This window comes from Caretta caretta, chromosome 2, assembly GCF_965140235.1.
Source record: "Caretta caretta isolate rCarCar2 chromosome 2, rCarCar1.hap1, whole genome shotgun sequence".
NCBI classification, from domain to species: Eukaryota; Metazoa; Chordata; order Testudines; family Cheloniidae; genus Caretta; species Caretta caretta.
The window spans coordinates 85,476,601-85,490,725 of NC_134207.1; the positions used below are offsets into that span (position 1 = coordinate 85,476,601).

A 14,125-nucleotide genomic window follows, 5' to 3' on the forward strand; every position below is an offset into this window, starting at 1 on the left:
GAATAAGGATTGTTACTTGAAGGAAGCATTTAGTCTTGGGATTTGTACAAGATTTTCTTTTCTTGAATATGATAACATACTACAGAAACTTGACCTTTTGCTTGAACATTCATACACCCACAGTGAGTTCCTCTAGGAGGATCTTTAAGTCCTGTTTCATTGGTTTAATGTGCTAGTTAAACATTGGTCTTTGCACCAGGAAGTAGAATAAATTCTACTGATTGACTTTTTATGGTGCACAAGATCATCATGAGGGTGATAATCATCCAAGCACTGATTTTGAATCTGTCTGGACTTGGTTGGTGGCAGACTCATCAGAAGATCCAATGCTAAGTTAATCAGATGCAAGACCACCAGCTTCTTCAGCCAGAAAGCCAACAGTATCGTTGCTGCTCTCTCCTTCGTATATTTTGTATGGTCCTGGGGAGTAGTGGGGGAAAAAAGCAATTTCCCAGCTTCAGAAGAAGTAATTTCAATACCTCACATCCCAGGTCATGATATAAGGACAGGACACAGGGCAGTTTATTGCTGTTCCTGATGCAAAAAGGTGAATCCCCATCCCACCGAACAGATTTAATAGAACTGAGGATATTTCTAGGTGCAGATTCCACTCTGCTTAATCCATTTTCTGTCATGTAAGTCTTGGTGTTCCTCTCCACCTTGATTGGCAATGTAAAAGGAAACTTTGCTCCACGCAGAACAGAAGAGGGATGGTGGTGTTCTTCCTAGATTATTCATGAAAACCCTTCAGACATATTAACTATCATGACAAGAACAAGTTTGTTATCCACGGAAGGAACAGTGCTCAGATACTTCAATGAATCATTGTACTCCAACTGATGGATTCTGTATTCTCTTTCTGGTACCCATTTCCAGGATTAAATGGAGATACCTTGTTTGTCATACTGTGTTGCGCCAATCTGAAGTTGATGATGGATGATTTCGTTTGTGTCCTGGCATTTCCATATCCTTGCTGGAGATGGGGAATGGGACAAAGCTGTCTCTGTGATTTTAGCACAGCTCCACCGAGTAACCCCACTAGGAGTGTGTCCAGCAACCTCATTTTGACTACAGCTATAGAGAGCCATCTACTAACAAATAGTAAAAGCCTGGCACAAATTGGGGTTCTAACTTTAGACAGGTGTGGTTGGAAGTCCTGCAGTTCACAATGAAGGCAGCTATTGACCTTACCTCAGAACCCTGCACTTGTGTTAGTTATCATTTGCAAAAAAGTATTTCTCTTGTTTACTTCAAGTACTGCTTTAACTTGCCAAATGAACTCTATTCATTTCTACAGTGTCTGACAGGGGCCAAGACTTTAAATCAACTGTTCATCAGGCTTGCCTGTTACTACAGGGGCAGATAAAACAGAAGGGAACATCAGTGGGTGAGGCACTGCCTGCTGCTAGCGACTGACAGGAGTGGTTTTGCCTCCAAACCACAAGCAGGCTGAAGTACCCCTTGTAACAGATTTATGGACCGTAGCACAATGAAGAAAATAACAATACAAGCAGCACTGATTGTAAGTATCGATATCTTTCCTTGCCTCTGTGATGGCCTGTCTACTCCTTTCTTTTGAGCAGGTAGTGATGAGATACTGAAGAAAGCTTCTCTGTTTTCTGCACACAAAAACTGCGCCAGCAGGCCCAGAAAGGGCTACTCTCACTACATGCACAGTTTGCACTATAAAGAACTGGAACAAGCTGGAGGCTTGCTCCTCTTGACTGTATACGTTAACACTTGAAAAGCTAAAAGCTCCTGCTAATGGTTTTGTAAGGCAAAGAGTAGGAGCCCTGTCTTCCTTCTCCTTCCCCAGCAGCCACCCCCTCCTAAACAGCTAAAGGATCCCTCAGCCACCAAAATTGCTCTCTCACCCAAAATGGGTAGAGCGCCTCATGCACTAGAGAGGAAGGACAATTTTATGGTTAAGGAACTGGACTAGGAAACAGAAGACTTATTCAGTCCCCAGCTTTACCCCAGACTTGCTGTGTGATCTTGTGCAAGTAACTTAGTCTATCTCAATTCCACATCTGTACAATGGGAAAAATACTCCTCAACCTCACAGCTGTGTTGTGAAGATAAATTCATTAATTATTGTGAAGAGCACAGATACCATACCGATGAACGCCAAATACCTGTTAAGGCTTAAGCTCCACAAACCTGGAGCTTTTATGCAAATATTACTGGCAGCTCCTCTAATCTGGACTGGGTGTTTGTCTAGAGTTTGTGGTCCTGTTTTGAGTAATTTGTCATTTAACTCAACTTAAAAAAAGTTATTATGAATGTTAGCCTAGGCACTTCACAAATGTTTACTCTGACACACACATTTGTGGCTAACCTTAGGTTGAGTGCTTGGGAATTTGCCCTCTTCCTGTAATTTATTAGGTGTGAATAAAATCATCAGCTACAGTTTTATTTTTTCCCTGGTGAACTTTAACAGCAGCTTTTGTTCATTCAGAAAGGATGAAACAAGTACAACAGTTTTTTTTCCAGCAAACATAAATCCACACATAAATTGTGTAGAGTCCTTGAGCCCGTGCTAAGCTGCAAAAGCAGTCCTGGATGCCACATATGTTGAGCACCTTTCTTTGTGTAGTTTTATAGGTCAGAAGAAGTTACAGAGGTGGTGCATTACATAACATAGGAGTACAAAATCATACAGAAAGAGGACACCATAAAATGACCTACTTCTCCAAAGGGGACCAGTCTCCATCAGATAAAGGGTAATGATCCTTGGAGTGATAAATCAAAGGCTCTTTCTGCTCGTCACTCTTTGGTGAAGAATTTGAGGATCCTCTGTGGAGACAAAAGAACCATTTTTGTTTTAAGTGAGTCAATGACAGATCTCCAATGGCAACTTACCTAGAAGAACTGAATTATTTGTACCAGAAATCTTAGGTCAAAGAGAGCAAGGAAGAGATTCATAGTTGAGAGAGACTAATAGGTTGAGAGATAACTAAAGAAAGAGCAATAGTTCATCATTGGAGGTGCCGCTTTCTTGCCTACACAGCCATCTTTAATAACTGTAAAAAAGACCCTAGCAAAGTTTAAAAATGACCGCTACCACATATTTAACTAAACAACTTAGTGTTAATCTAAGAGATCTCACAAACATATACCAAGTGATGCCATCCTCCACAAACTTGCTGTTTAGTATGTAAGCAAAAATTGAAATTGCAACCAAAAGCTTCCAAAAATCTATTAATTTAGAATACTACAACAAAGGAATACATAAAATAGATTTGACACTGTATTCTTTGAATATTAGCCTAGTTTGTGGATAATGCAGTAAAAAAAAAAAAAGAGTTATTGGTAAGTCACATAGGACCTAGAAGTTAGCCAGACTAGCACTGGATACTACTATTAGTTGCCTCCAGTACATTTATGAGCAGAGGATGTAACTGTGTTAATTTCCCAGCACCAGGCCCCACTGTGATTAGCTGAAGAGCGCTAATGAGATCAAAGCACATGGCACTATGGCTGTAAACTAATCACTGCATTTAATTTATAGAAGCCCCTTTCAAATATTTGCATCTATAAACATTCAGAGCTTTGTACAGCTCTGACCTAAATGGAAAAAGTATACTGAATATGATAATTATTCTTAGAAATGAATAACTTGTTCCGAAGCCAGTTTATTCTGCCCCGCACAAACCCAAACACTAAAGCAAGGACACTAGGCCATGATGACAAGTCTGGCTTATGATTATTTTAAAAGCAATTTGATTTAACAGCTGTAAGTTTAATATGAAAAAACAAAAAATGCTTCTCCTTCACTGTTGAAATGGCCATACTAGTTTTGTACAACATTTCTTAACGAGTTCCAGTGCATATTCTCAGTCCAAAAGAGAGATCCAAAATCTAGGTATAGCCTATGAAAATTTATACTGCCCCCTCTAGATACCATGTACCACAATGATTTTTCCACTCATTTGCACAAATCTTTCAGTCCAAATAGGGAAGAGTCCACAGTTAGTGGGTGATAACACTGGTACATATTATGATGAAAGTGTATTTTTCCACTTACTAACATAAGCAAGTATCTGTTTCACTTACAATATTTACCACTTATGAGAGGTGCTAAATTAACAGCCTTAGTGACAAGAAGTATATTGGTGGTGACAATATGCTTCCTCACACTGCTCATGAGTGCATCCAGTGTTGAAGACCTCAAAAAATGAGAATGGTTTGGCCTACACATATACAAAAACATTGGAAATATAACAAGACTTCCAGGTAGTGCCATTTGTGAGGGCAGTCATTTGTGCCAAGTGGAATCTATTCCCAGGGAACTAGACAAACAACCAACTCATTTCACATAAGGCACTGAACCATCTGATGAACAATAACTTTCAGTCCTCAGTGAGGAAGACTATTTGGGTAGGAGCCTTTAATATGGAAGCCTCAAGGAACGTGGTCCAAAGCCCAGTGAAGTCAATGGAAAGACTCAGAGTGACTTCAGTGAGCCTTGGATCATGCCCTAACAGCACCACCCTCAGTTATCTATTTTGCAACATTCATCAGCTGCCATTTCTTTCCCTCCCTCATCCATTTTAGATATGCCCTAAGTAAATATATTACACTTTATAGAAAATTGTTTAATTTAATTTGACCTACAAAATGTTTTTAAACCAATGTCTCTATTTACTGCATACATAGTGCAGATAGTGCTCAGATAGTCAAAGAAAAGAAAACCTATAAATTGGCTGTTAAAGCACAACAGCCCAGTTTGGAGCCACACAAAACAGTCAAAAGCACAATGTGTTTAAATGGTAAAAGATGCATAGATGCTAGATACACAACACCCTCTATTTCTGCTTCATACATCACAATTTCAGTAACTGTCTGTTGGCAGTAACATAGCTAAGTTAGGCACTTTTGAGAACATATGCATACAACATACTATTACATTTAGAGAGTAAAATTATATTTGTGATAAGTAACAAAAGTGACTGGAAGCAGATTTTTCTGAAGAACAGAAGAAAGCTCCTTTCCACTTTACAAGAACAGAAATAGATAAAATGTTCCTTCCTGCTGCTGTACTTTTGACCTTTCTGTTGGAAACACTTGTCTGGCTTTTCTGGTGTTAGCGTTATTTTTAAATCTGAGCAGAGGGGGAGAGGGAGAGGGAGAGGGAGAGTGTGTGTGTGTGTGTGTGTGTGTGTGTGTGTGGTTTATTTATTTATTTATTTTTCAGAAAATACCTTGGCACTTAAGTTTATTTGGAATATACATTGCTGTAACTTCATTCAAAAAAAAACTTAAGTGCCAAGGTATTTTTTGAATTTTATGACCATTCTAGAATACCTGCTAATATAATAATAATTTTGAGTAGTCCTCACATCCCCACTCTATATGAAAGCAAAGCCTCTCAACACTTTGTCCGAGTTAATTGTACAACCATGATTTTAGATGGATCCATCTAGTAACTTGATGGAAAAAAAATCAAAGTCATGCCTACTGTATGGATTTTACTTCCTACTTTGTTAGAGCATGGGAGCAGACACAAGGGATACAAATAGGAGATCTACAATTATAGAGCTAGGTCATCAAAACCATCTCAACGTTTTGGGTCTCATGGAGTTCAGTCCTGAATTTTATTATATATCCATGGTTATGCTGTGATGCAGAAAACCAAAGACCAAGTACATTTAGCAGGTAGTTAGTACTGAACATCAGTATCTTTATAGCAGCCCTCGTGTTATTCCATTTAGCTTTATCCTGTTGTAAATGCATTTACAACAAAACTCTGGCTTTATTAAAAAAAATTCATCTCTATTGTATTTTTCAAAGGACTTAGATAAAAAGATAGCCTTTTTATACTCCAAAAGCCCTACAACTAGTCACAATTTTGATTAAACCAGCTGCTTCAGTCCAACCTGCAAACTTTTAGCCTCTCCTCCAAACAAGTAGTTTGAGATACATTTTGAATTATCAACAATGATTACCAAAAGCAACTGCTTGAAGGTATGCAGCAGTCAGTTTCCCAAAAGGCCACTACAGGCTTAAGGTTCCTCGAACTTTAGTACGTTTAATGTATTTTAACCTAATGCAAAGAAAAACAGGGAAAGGGAGAACTACTTACAGGAAAAATTTGCTTTCTGCATTTGTAATGGGGATTTTTTCACCTGCCTCTGCAACATGAGGCATGGGTCACTTGCTGGTTTGAACCAGAGTAAATGATGCATTCTGTGTAGCTTGAAGTCTTTACATCAAGATTTGGGGACATAAGTAACTCAGTCAGAGGTTACAGGTCTATTATAGGAGATTGAGTGGGTGAGATTCTGAGCATGGGTGAGATATGTAGGAGGTCAACTAGATGATCATAATGGCCCCTTCTGGCCTTGAAGTTTATGTCTGTGTTTAGGAACACAAGATTCTTTTCAGCCACGTTCTCTTCCTATACTGACATTCACTTCCTCATCCTATTAAAGACCTTCCTCCTGATCCCAACCAACTACCAGTTCTGCTTCAATGAACAATTTGTATAGTTCCTATGTTTTCAGGCTGGGTATTTATCATTCTTTCAGGTCCCAGAGTAGGTCTCTAACATAAACACAGTCAAATACTGAATATAACCATTTCATGGTGTGGTAATGAACTAGTTCAATCCAGGAAACAAACTCCCCTCCTACTGTTAAACAATCCAAGGCCTTGCCTAAATTTGCAGTAGCATATAGGGTACGTACATACAGTTACACATGGCAGTGAAAACCTCCGGGGGGGGGGGGGGGGGGGGGGGGGGGGGGAGAGAGTGAAAAATAGCTCTAGCAGTAGGAAATTGCTAGAGCCTTTTCCTGCTGCCTCCCCCCTACCAGAGCCTCTCTCCACTGAGTGAGTCTTTCACTACAGCAAGGAAAGGCTCTGGTAATGGGACACTATGCTGCTAAAAAACAGCAGTGTAGATGTGGGAGGCACTGCTTGAGTGCGTAGAGAGCCATGTAGGGTATATACACTAATTGTTTAAGCGGTGCCTCAGCATCTATACTGCTATTTATACCCATTCTGTTTGAGCATGCAATGTCTACACACTTCCGCAAGCGTAGACCTAAAGAATCGACTTCTACACAAAACTGCAGCCCCTAATATAAAGGATAGGATAGAAAATAAACTGGTTTAATTTTTTTTGATGGGCTTTAAGCAAGTATACAGCTCCAGTCATTTTTATATTCCAGATGCCAAAATGAATTCTACTGAAACTTACTGATGCTGATAGCTTACCCATTTCAATATAACTTCTGGCCACTCAGTAAAAGATTTAAGGGTGGCAATTTTGCAACAGAAAAGTTTCAAAAACAGACTCCAGTGAGAAACTGCTGAGCTTGAATTAATATGCAAACTAGATACCATTAACTTGGGTTTGAATAGAGACTGGGACTGGCTGGGTCATTATACATATTGAATCTATTTCTTTAAGTTAAGTATCCCCACACCTTCTTGTCAACTGTCTAAATGGACCATCTTGATCATCACTACAAAAGTTTTTTTCTCCTGCTGATAATAGCTCATCTGAACTAATTAGCCTCTCACAGTTTGTATGGCAACTTCCAACTTATCTGTATGTGTGTGTATGTATATATATCTATCTTACTAAATGTTCCAATCTATGCATCCGATGAAGTGGGCTGTAGCCCACGAAAGCTTATGCTCTAATAAATGTGTTAGTCTCTAAGGTGCCACTAGTACTCCTGTTCTTCTTACCGATGCTGATAGCTTACTCATTTCAATATATACGAGGGAGGTAGTTCTCTTTCTTTAGCAATAATCCAGAAGGACGTGCAAGCACTTAAAAATGAAAATCTGGTTTGAATTACAGAAGTTAATTTTGGGGAGTCTAATTGATGGGGAGTCTAATTTGGGGAGTCCAATGGATCATACGTATTTGATACTACTGAGTTTATTCTAGAGGGTTTTAGGTACACTACAAGCCGCATGGTGCCAGCCAGAGATGAGGAACTGAGACATTTGAATAGTACACACCAGTGCGGTAGCATATTGCACAACACTTGCTTACTTTACCTACATTCTTTCAGATATACTTAGTATGGGAGAACAACAGCTGCCTCAGTTAAAAGTTGCATCTCTGTTTGCTTAAAGCAAAATTCTGATGCCCTTAAAATGGGGGTGGGCAAACTGCGGCCCACGTCCAGCCCATCAGACCTTGTAATTCAGCCCTCGAGCTCCGGCCAGGGAATGAGGTTGGGGGCTTGCCCCGCTTGGCTCCTGGAAGCAGCAGTGTGTCCCCCCTCCGGCTCCTGCACGAAGGGGCAGCCAGAGGGTTCCGCATGTTGCCCCTGCTCCAAGTACTGGCTCTGCAGCTCCCACTGGCCAGGAACTGCATTATGTAAGCATGCTTTGTAGTGTGTTGACAGCCTGACCAGCCCCACAGGACTGATTGCTAGGGACATGAGTGATAATTTTGATGGACGACACTAGCTTAAACAAGATTTGGCATTTGCTCAGGGATTCAAAATTGCTCAATTCTGAAAGATTCTGAAGAGTTCTGGAAGAAGTCAAGATTAAAAATATAATTTCTTTGTATTTTTAAGGAAAGAACTCTTGGACTTCCACATTCTATAACTTAATGATAACCCTTATCAAGGGTACCTTACATAAGACAAGAGGTTAATACACAAGCCACAGTACAAAGCCTTAGTGATACCACATGAAAGAATTCAGTACATATTTAACAGTTTACCTCAGATGTTGAACACCTCTCTCGTCATCAGAGCTTATTTCTATTTCAAAAATCTCTTCAATCCCAGAAGAGATCTGATCTTCCTTCTTGCTATCTTGTTTGTATTTCTTTCTTCTTCGCTTTTTTTTCTTCACAGATCCTGAGATGAACACAGTCTCTGTTTCCATGACGTGTGTAACTTCAGAGCTCTGACATGTCCTTTCAGTTTCACCTGACTTCAGCAAGTGATCTTCAATCTCTTTAAAGAACTGATCCTCAGTAATTATTGGGGAGGTTGCCAGATATGCAGGAACTTTTTCCTAACCAAAACAAGGGGAATAATAAATAAGCAGATACATTTATTATGTAGACACAAACAGAATAACAAAAGGTTAAATAAATGTGGGGATGCAGTGGGGTGGGAGAGGTGAGCAGCATCAAGGACTGATGCAGATATGGCAAATTTCCTGCTTGACCAGCAATACTGCCCCACATGACTGACTGCTGGGAGACTTCATTTAAATTAATTTAAGTACCTTTGAGGTCCACTGTACTAAAGGCAAAATTTACGACTTGTGGGCTGGAATTGTGTGTAACCTCTTGGAGGAGACGTGGTGGGGGTATGATGTAAGGCCTGGGAATTAAGGGCTATACTGAAAATATGCCAGGCAAGAATGAACTTTTAGGATAAGTGTGAAGTAGATTTTTTGGGGAATACCTAGGGAGAGGTTAATGCAAATTTCACACCTCTGGTTATGCAGAAATCCAGGCTTTTGAAGATATGTCCTGAGGTGTGGGTCTTTGCTGATTACCTGTTCCCAGACAGTAGCAGGTTTACAATGGCACCAGGCCCTCACTGGGAAGGGGCCTATTATGGACTTGGGGTCTGGCCCCTTGCCCGGGTCAGCCCAGCACCAAGGCCCTGCTGTGTGAGCAGCTCGAAGCCAGCAGGTCCCACTCGCCTGTAGGGGGCTCGCCAACAAGCAGCTGGGCTCCGTTATGTGGTCTGGGAAGGGCTGCTGGCCGGTGGGTGCAGCTGTGGGGCTCTCGGGAGTCACGTCCCAGGGATATACCCTGCTCCCCAGTGTGGCTCCAGCTCTGAGCAGTCTCTGCTGTCTGCAACCCAGGGGACCCTACCTGCGTACCCAGGAGCCAAGCCACCTGGGACCAGTGCAGAGGCTGGCTGTCTCAGCCAGTTTGTGGTGGGGGAGCAGAACAGGGGCTCAGCCAGGCCCCACGAGGCAAGTGGGTCCAGAGGGAACGCAACCTGGCCAGGCCTGGCTCCAGCTCAGCTGATCACACTGATCCTGAGGATCCACATCCGGTGACCGGCCCCAGCCGCACTGCCAGCTCAGCCCAGCGGACACAATCACCTCCCAGCAGGGCTGGTGAGTGCAGCTGGGCATGGGGGAGTGCGTCTCTGGGGGGGTGCTGGGCAGTGCAGGAGGTCTGTGCATGTTGGGGTGCTGGGCATAGGAGGATCTTTGGAAGGGGCACTAGGCAGTGGGGAGGGAAGGTCTGTGTGTGTTGGGGTGCTGGGCAGTGGCAGGGGGTCTGTGTGTGTTGGGGTGCTGGGCAGGTGTGGTGGTGGGGCTGTGGAGAGGTACAGGGGGTATGTGTCTGTGGGTGGGCGAGTGAGCAGAGGTGGTGGTGTGCAGTTGTGGTGAGGTGTTGCTGGGCATAAGGAGTTAGGGCGGCGCTCTGGCAGCACAGGGCCAGCATGCGTCTGGTGGCTGCCAGTTTGTAAACGGGGAGCTCAAATTCAGCTGGGCGGAGTAGGGCCACCCCCGCCACGCCGAGGCCCATTGCAGCCGGCCAGCCCCTTACTCCGGGGGCTAACCCCCCTCTCACACACTATGCCCCTTTGCTTCCATGGGGGCCCACAAATATGTTTGGTGCCAGGCCCACAAAGGTTAATCTGGCCCTCTTTCCAGAGGGTGGAGATCTAAGGCCTGAGCTGTTTAAAGAAATGGCTGAACTGCCCAGCCTGGGTTCTAGTTGAATCTGAAACAGTTATGAACCTGGAACCAAGGTGAAAACCCAGTTGTGGGTTTTGAAGAACTGACACTACCACAGCACGCTGGAGTTAGGGCTGACCTCCAGTAAGCTTTTTAGCACGCACGTAGGTTGTGTTGCTTTTCTGTAAATTTTTGACTTTAAAAATAAATGTGCTTGCTTAGAAAGTTGTGTGGTAATTAACAACTGTGAGCAATACGCTGGTCAAACCTCTGGAGAGAAAGCAAAGTGCACGTGCTGGCCTGTTCAGGCAGCCTGGCTTGCTGGAGAGATCAGTGTGGGCATGGAACCATGCAGCCTGGAAAAACCCTAATCAGCATGAAATGAGACATGCATCTGTGCCTAAGAGAGGGGATGGCTGTGAGCTGGAAATCATTAAGTGGCTGTCTTCAAGGGACCCTGGAGTGGGAATACAGGTCCCAGTTACCCTGAAACTGACACTGACAATCGCATCATTTTTCTATACAGTGCCTAGTATGTTTTTGGCATCACTGTAATATTAATAAGAAGTGTTCATTAGCAAGACAAGGTGGGTGAGGTAATACATATTTTATTGGACCAATTTCTGCTGGGAGAGAGACCAGCTTTCGAGCTTACACAGAGCTCTTCTTTCAAATATATTGATTTCAATTACAACACACAATACAAAGTGCTCACTTAATATTATTATTTTTGATTACAAATATTTGCACTCTAAAAATGATAAAAGAAAAAGTATTTTTCAATTCACCTCATACAAGTACTGTAGTGCAATGTCTTTATTATGAAAGTGCAACTTACAAATGTAGATTTTTTTTTTGTTATATAACTGCACTCAAAAAACAAAACAATGTAAAGTTTTAGAGCCTAAAAGTCCACTCAGTCATATTTCTTGTTCAATCAATTGCGAAGACAAACACATTTGTTTACATTTACGGGAGATAATGCTGCCTGCTTATTATTTATGTCACCTGAAAGTGAGGACAGGCTTTCGCATGGCACTTTTGTAGCTGGCATTGCAAAGTATTTACATGCCAGATATGCTAAACATTCGTATGCTGCTTCATGCTTCAGCCACCATTCCAGAGGACATGCTTCCATGCTGATGAACTCATTAAAAAAAATAGTGTGTTAATTAAATTTGTGACTGAATGCCTCGGGGGAGAATTGTATGCCTCCTACTCTGGTTTACCTGCATTCTGCCATATATTTCATGTTATAGCAAGTTCAGATGATGACCCAGCACATGTTGTTTGTTTTAAGAACATTTTCACTGCAGATTTGACAAAACACAAAGAAAGTACCAATGGGAGATTTCTAAAGATAGCTAAAGCACTCGACCCAAGGTTTAAGAATGTGAAGTGCCTTCCAAAATCTGAGAGGGACTAGGTGTGGAGCATGCTTTCAGAAGTCGTAAAAGAACATTCCTATGTGGAACCCGAACCACCAAAAAAGAAAATCAACCTTCTGCTGATAACATCTGACTCAGATGATGAAAATGAACATGTATTGGTCTGCACTGCTTTGGACTGTTATTGAGCAGAACCCCGCATCAGCATGGACGCATGTCTTCTGGAATGATGGGTTTAAGCATGAAGGGACATAAGAATCTTTAGGGTATTTGGCATTTATATATCTTGAGACGCTGGCTACAACAGTGCCATGTTAATACAATATCACCTGACAGTGAGAACAGGCAAACAAGAAGCAGGCAGCATTATCTCCCATAAATGTAAACAAACTTGTTTGTCTGAGCGATTGGCTGAACAAGAAGGAGGACTGAGGGGACTTGTAGGCTCTAAAGTTTTACATTGTTTTGTTTTTGAATGCAGGTTTTCGGGTTTTTTTTTTTTTTTACATAGTTCTACATTTGTAAATTCAACTTTCATGATAAAGAGATTGCACTACAGCACTTGCAATGGGGAAATTGAAAAATACCATTTATTCTGTTTTTACAGTGCAAATATTTGTAATTTAAAATAAATATGCATTAAGCACTGTACATTTTGTATTCTGTGTTGTAACTGAAATCAATATATTTGAAAATGTAGAAAACATCCAAAAAGATTTAAATAAATAGTATTCTTTTATTGTTTAACAGCATGATTAATCACGATTAATTTTTTAAATCACGATACATTTTTTTAATCACTTGGCAGCCCTAATAATGATAGTATGCTGCTTTGAGATTGAAGTCAGGAGTAAAATAAAAACAAAGGATACTTTCAAAGATCTTATTTAAGAAATGAAGTGTACAAGTCACATTACAGTATTCCTGAAAGCAGGACATCAGGGATCTCCACTAAGATCCAAAACAGCTTCATGTCCATTTCTCAGCTGAACATTTTACAGCAAAAAAAGGTAAGAGGTTCAATAGCCTTTCCTATCATGATGCAGATGCTTCTTCCAAATAATAAAATGGATCTGTAACCAGATTGCCCAGCTTTCTGAGTATCTTGGCAGCCCTTTTCAGGTCTTGAACTTTATGAATATTCTGTATACATGTATAAAGTGTTAGTAATCTGAACCACTTGGAAAGGAGTTATCCTATTAAGAAGCTGATGTGTCCAGTGGCTGTCTGTGCATCAAGCACACTTTGGCATAGTTTAAAAGAAAACTGAAAACTAAGCGTTGGTGAGACAGAATGAGCAGCTGAAACAGAGGAAATATCAAATATTTCAGCTAGACGAGACTAGAAACCAGGACTCCTCAATTCTATTCTCAGCCCTGCAACTACTTTTTCTGTTACCTTTATGTGTACCTGTACATACCAATAGTTATCTGGAACACTGTTATACAGACAGGATAGGCAGTAGTGGATTAACTATTGTTTTATAACTTGGTTTCAGTTTATATTGAGCACAACAGCTGTGTTAAAGTCCTGTCCCAGACATTTAGGAAGTGGTTGTTGGGTTGGTGGTTTTTTAAACTTTTGACTGATCAGTTCCCATCAGTGACTCGTTTGCTCTCTGCCTCTGTCTGCAAAAGAACTGCTTTCAGTTTTGTATTTAGTCATGTTGTGTGTTATATTAAGAATACAAGAATGGCCATACTGGATTAGACCAATGGTCCATCTAGCCCAGTCTCCTGCTTCTGACAGTGGCCAATGCAGGGTGCTTTAGAGGGAATGAATAGAACAGGCAATTGAGTGACCACTCCCAGCTTCTGGCAATCAGAGGCTAGGGACACCCAGAACACAGCGTTGCATCCCTGACCATCTGGGCTAATGGCCACTGATGGATCTATTCTCCATGACATTATCCAATTCTTTTTTGAACACCACTATAGTTTTGGCCTTCACAACATGCGCTGGCAACAAGTTCCACAGGTTGACTGTGCATTGTGTGAAGTACTTCCTTTTTGTTTGCTTTAAACCTGCTGCCTATTAATTTCATTGGGTAATCCTTGGCTCTTATGTTATGTGAAGGAGTAAATAAAGACCTCTGTTATATC

At 41.4% G+C, this 14,125-nt stretch overlaps 1 protein-coding gene across 6 annotated transcripts in view; it reads right to left on the minus strand.

Moving 5' to 3' along the window:
- The window catches only part of LPIN2 (lipin 2), a 73,334-nt gene that overhangs the window by 23,379 nt on the left and 35,830 nt on the right, over nucleotides 1-14,125 (minus strand). For all 6 annotated transcript variants that reach the window (XM_048840392.2, XM_048840384.2, XM_075125297.1 and 3 more), the window contains 2 exons: nucleotides 8,699-8,997; nucleotides 2,689-2,796 (listed from right to left, as the gene is read on the minus strand). In XM_048840392.2, coding sequence (XP_048696349.1) covers nucleotides 2,689-2,796; nucleotides 8,699-8,997 — 407 coding nt within the window. The remainder of the gene's footprint in view (nucleotides 1-2,688; nucleotides 2,797-8,698; nucleotides 8,998-14,125) is intronic.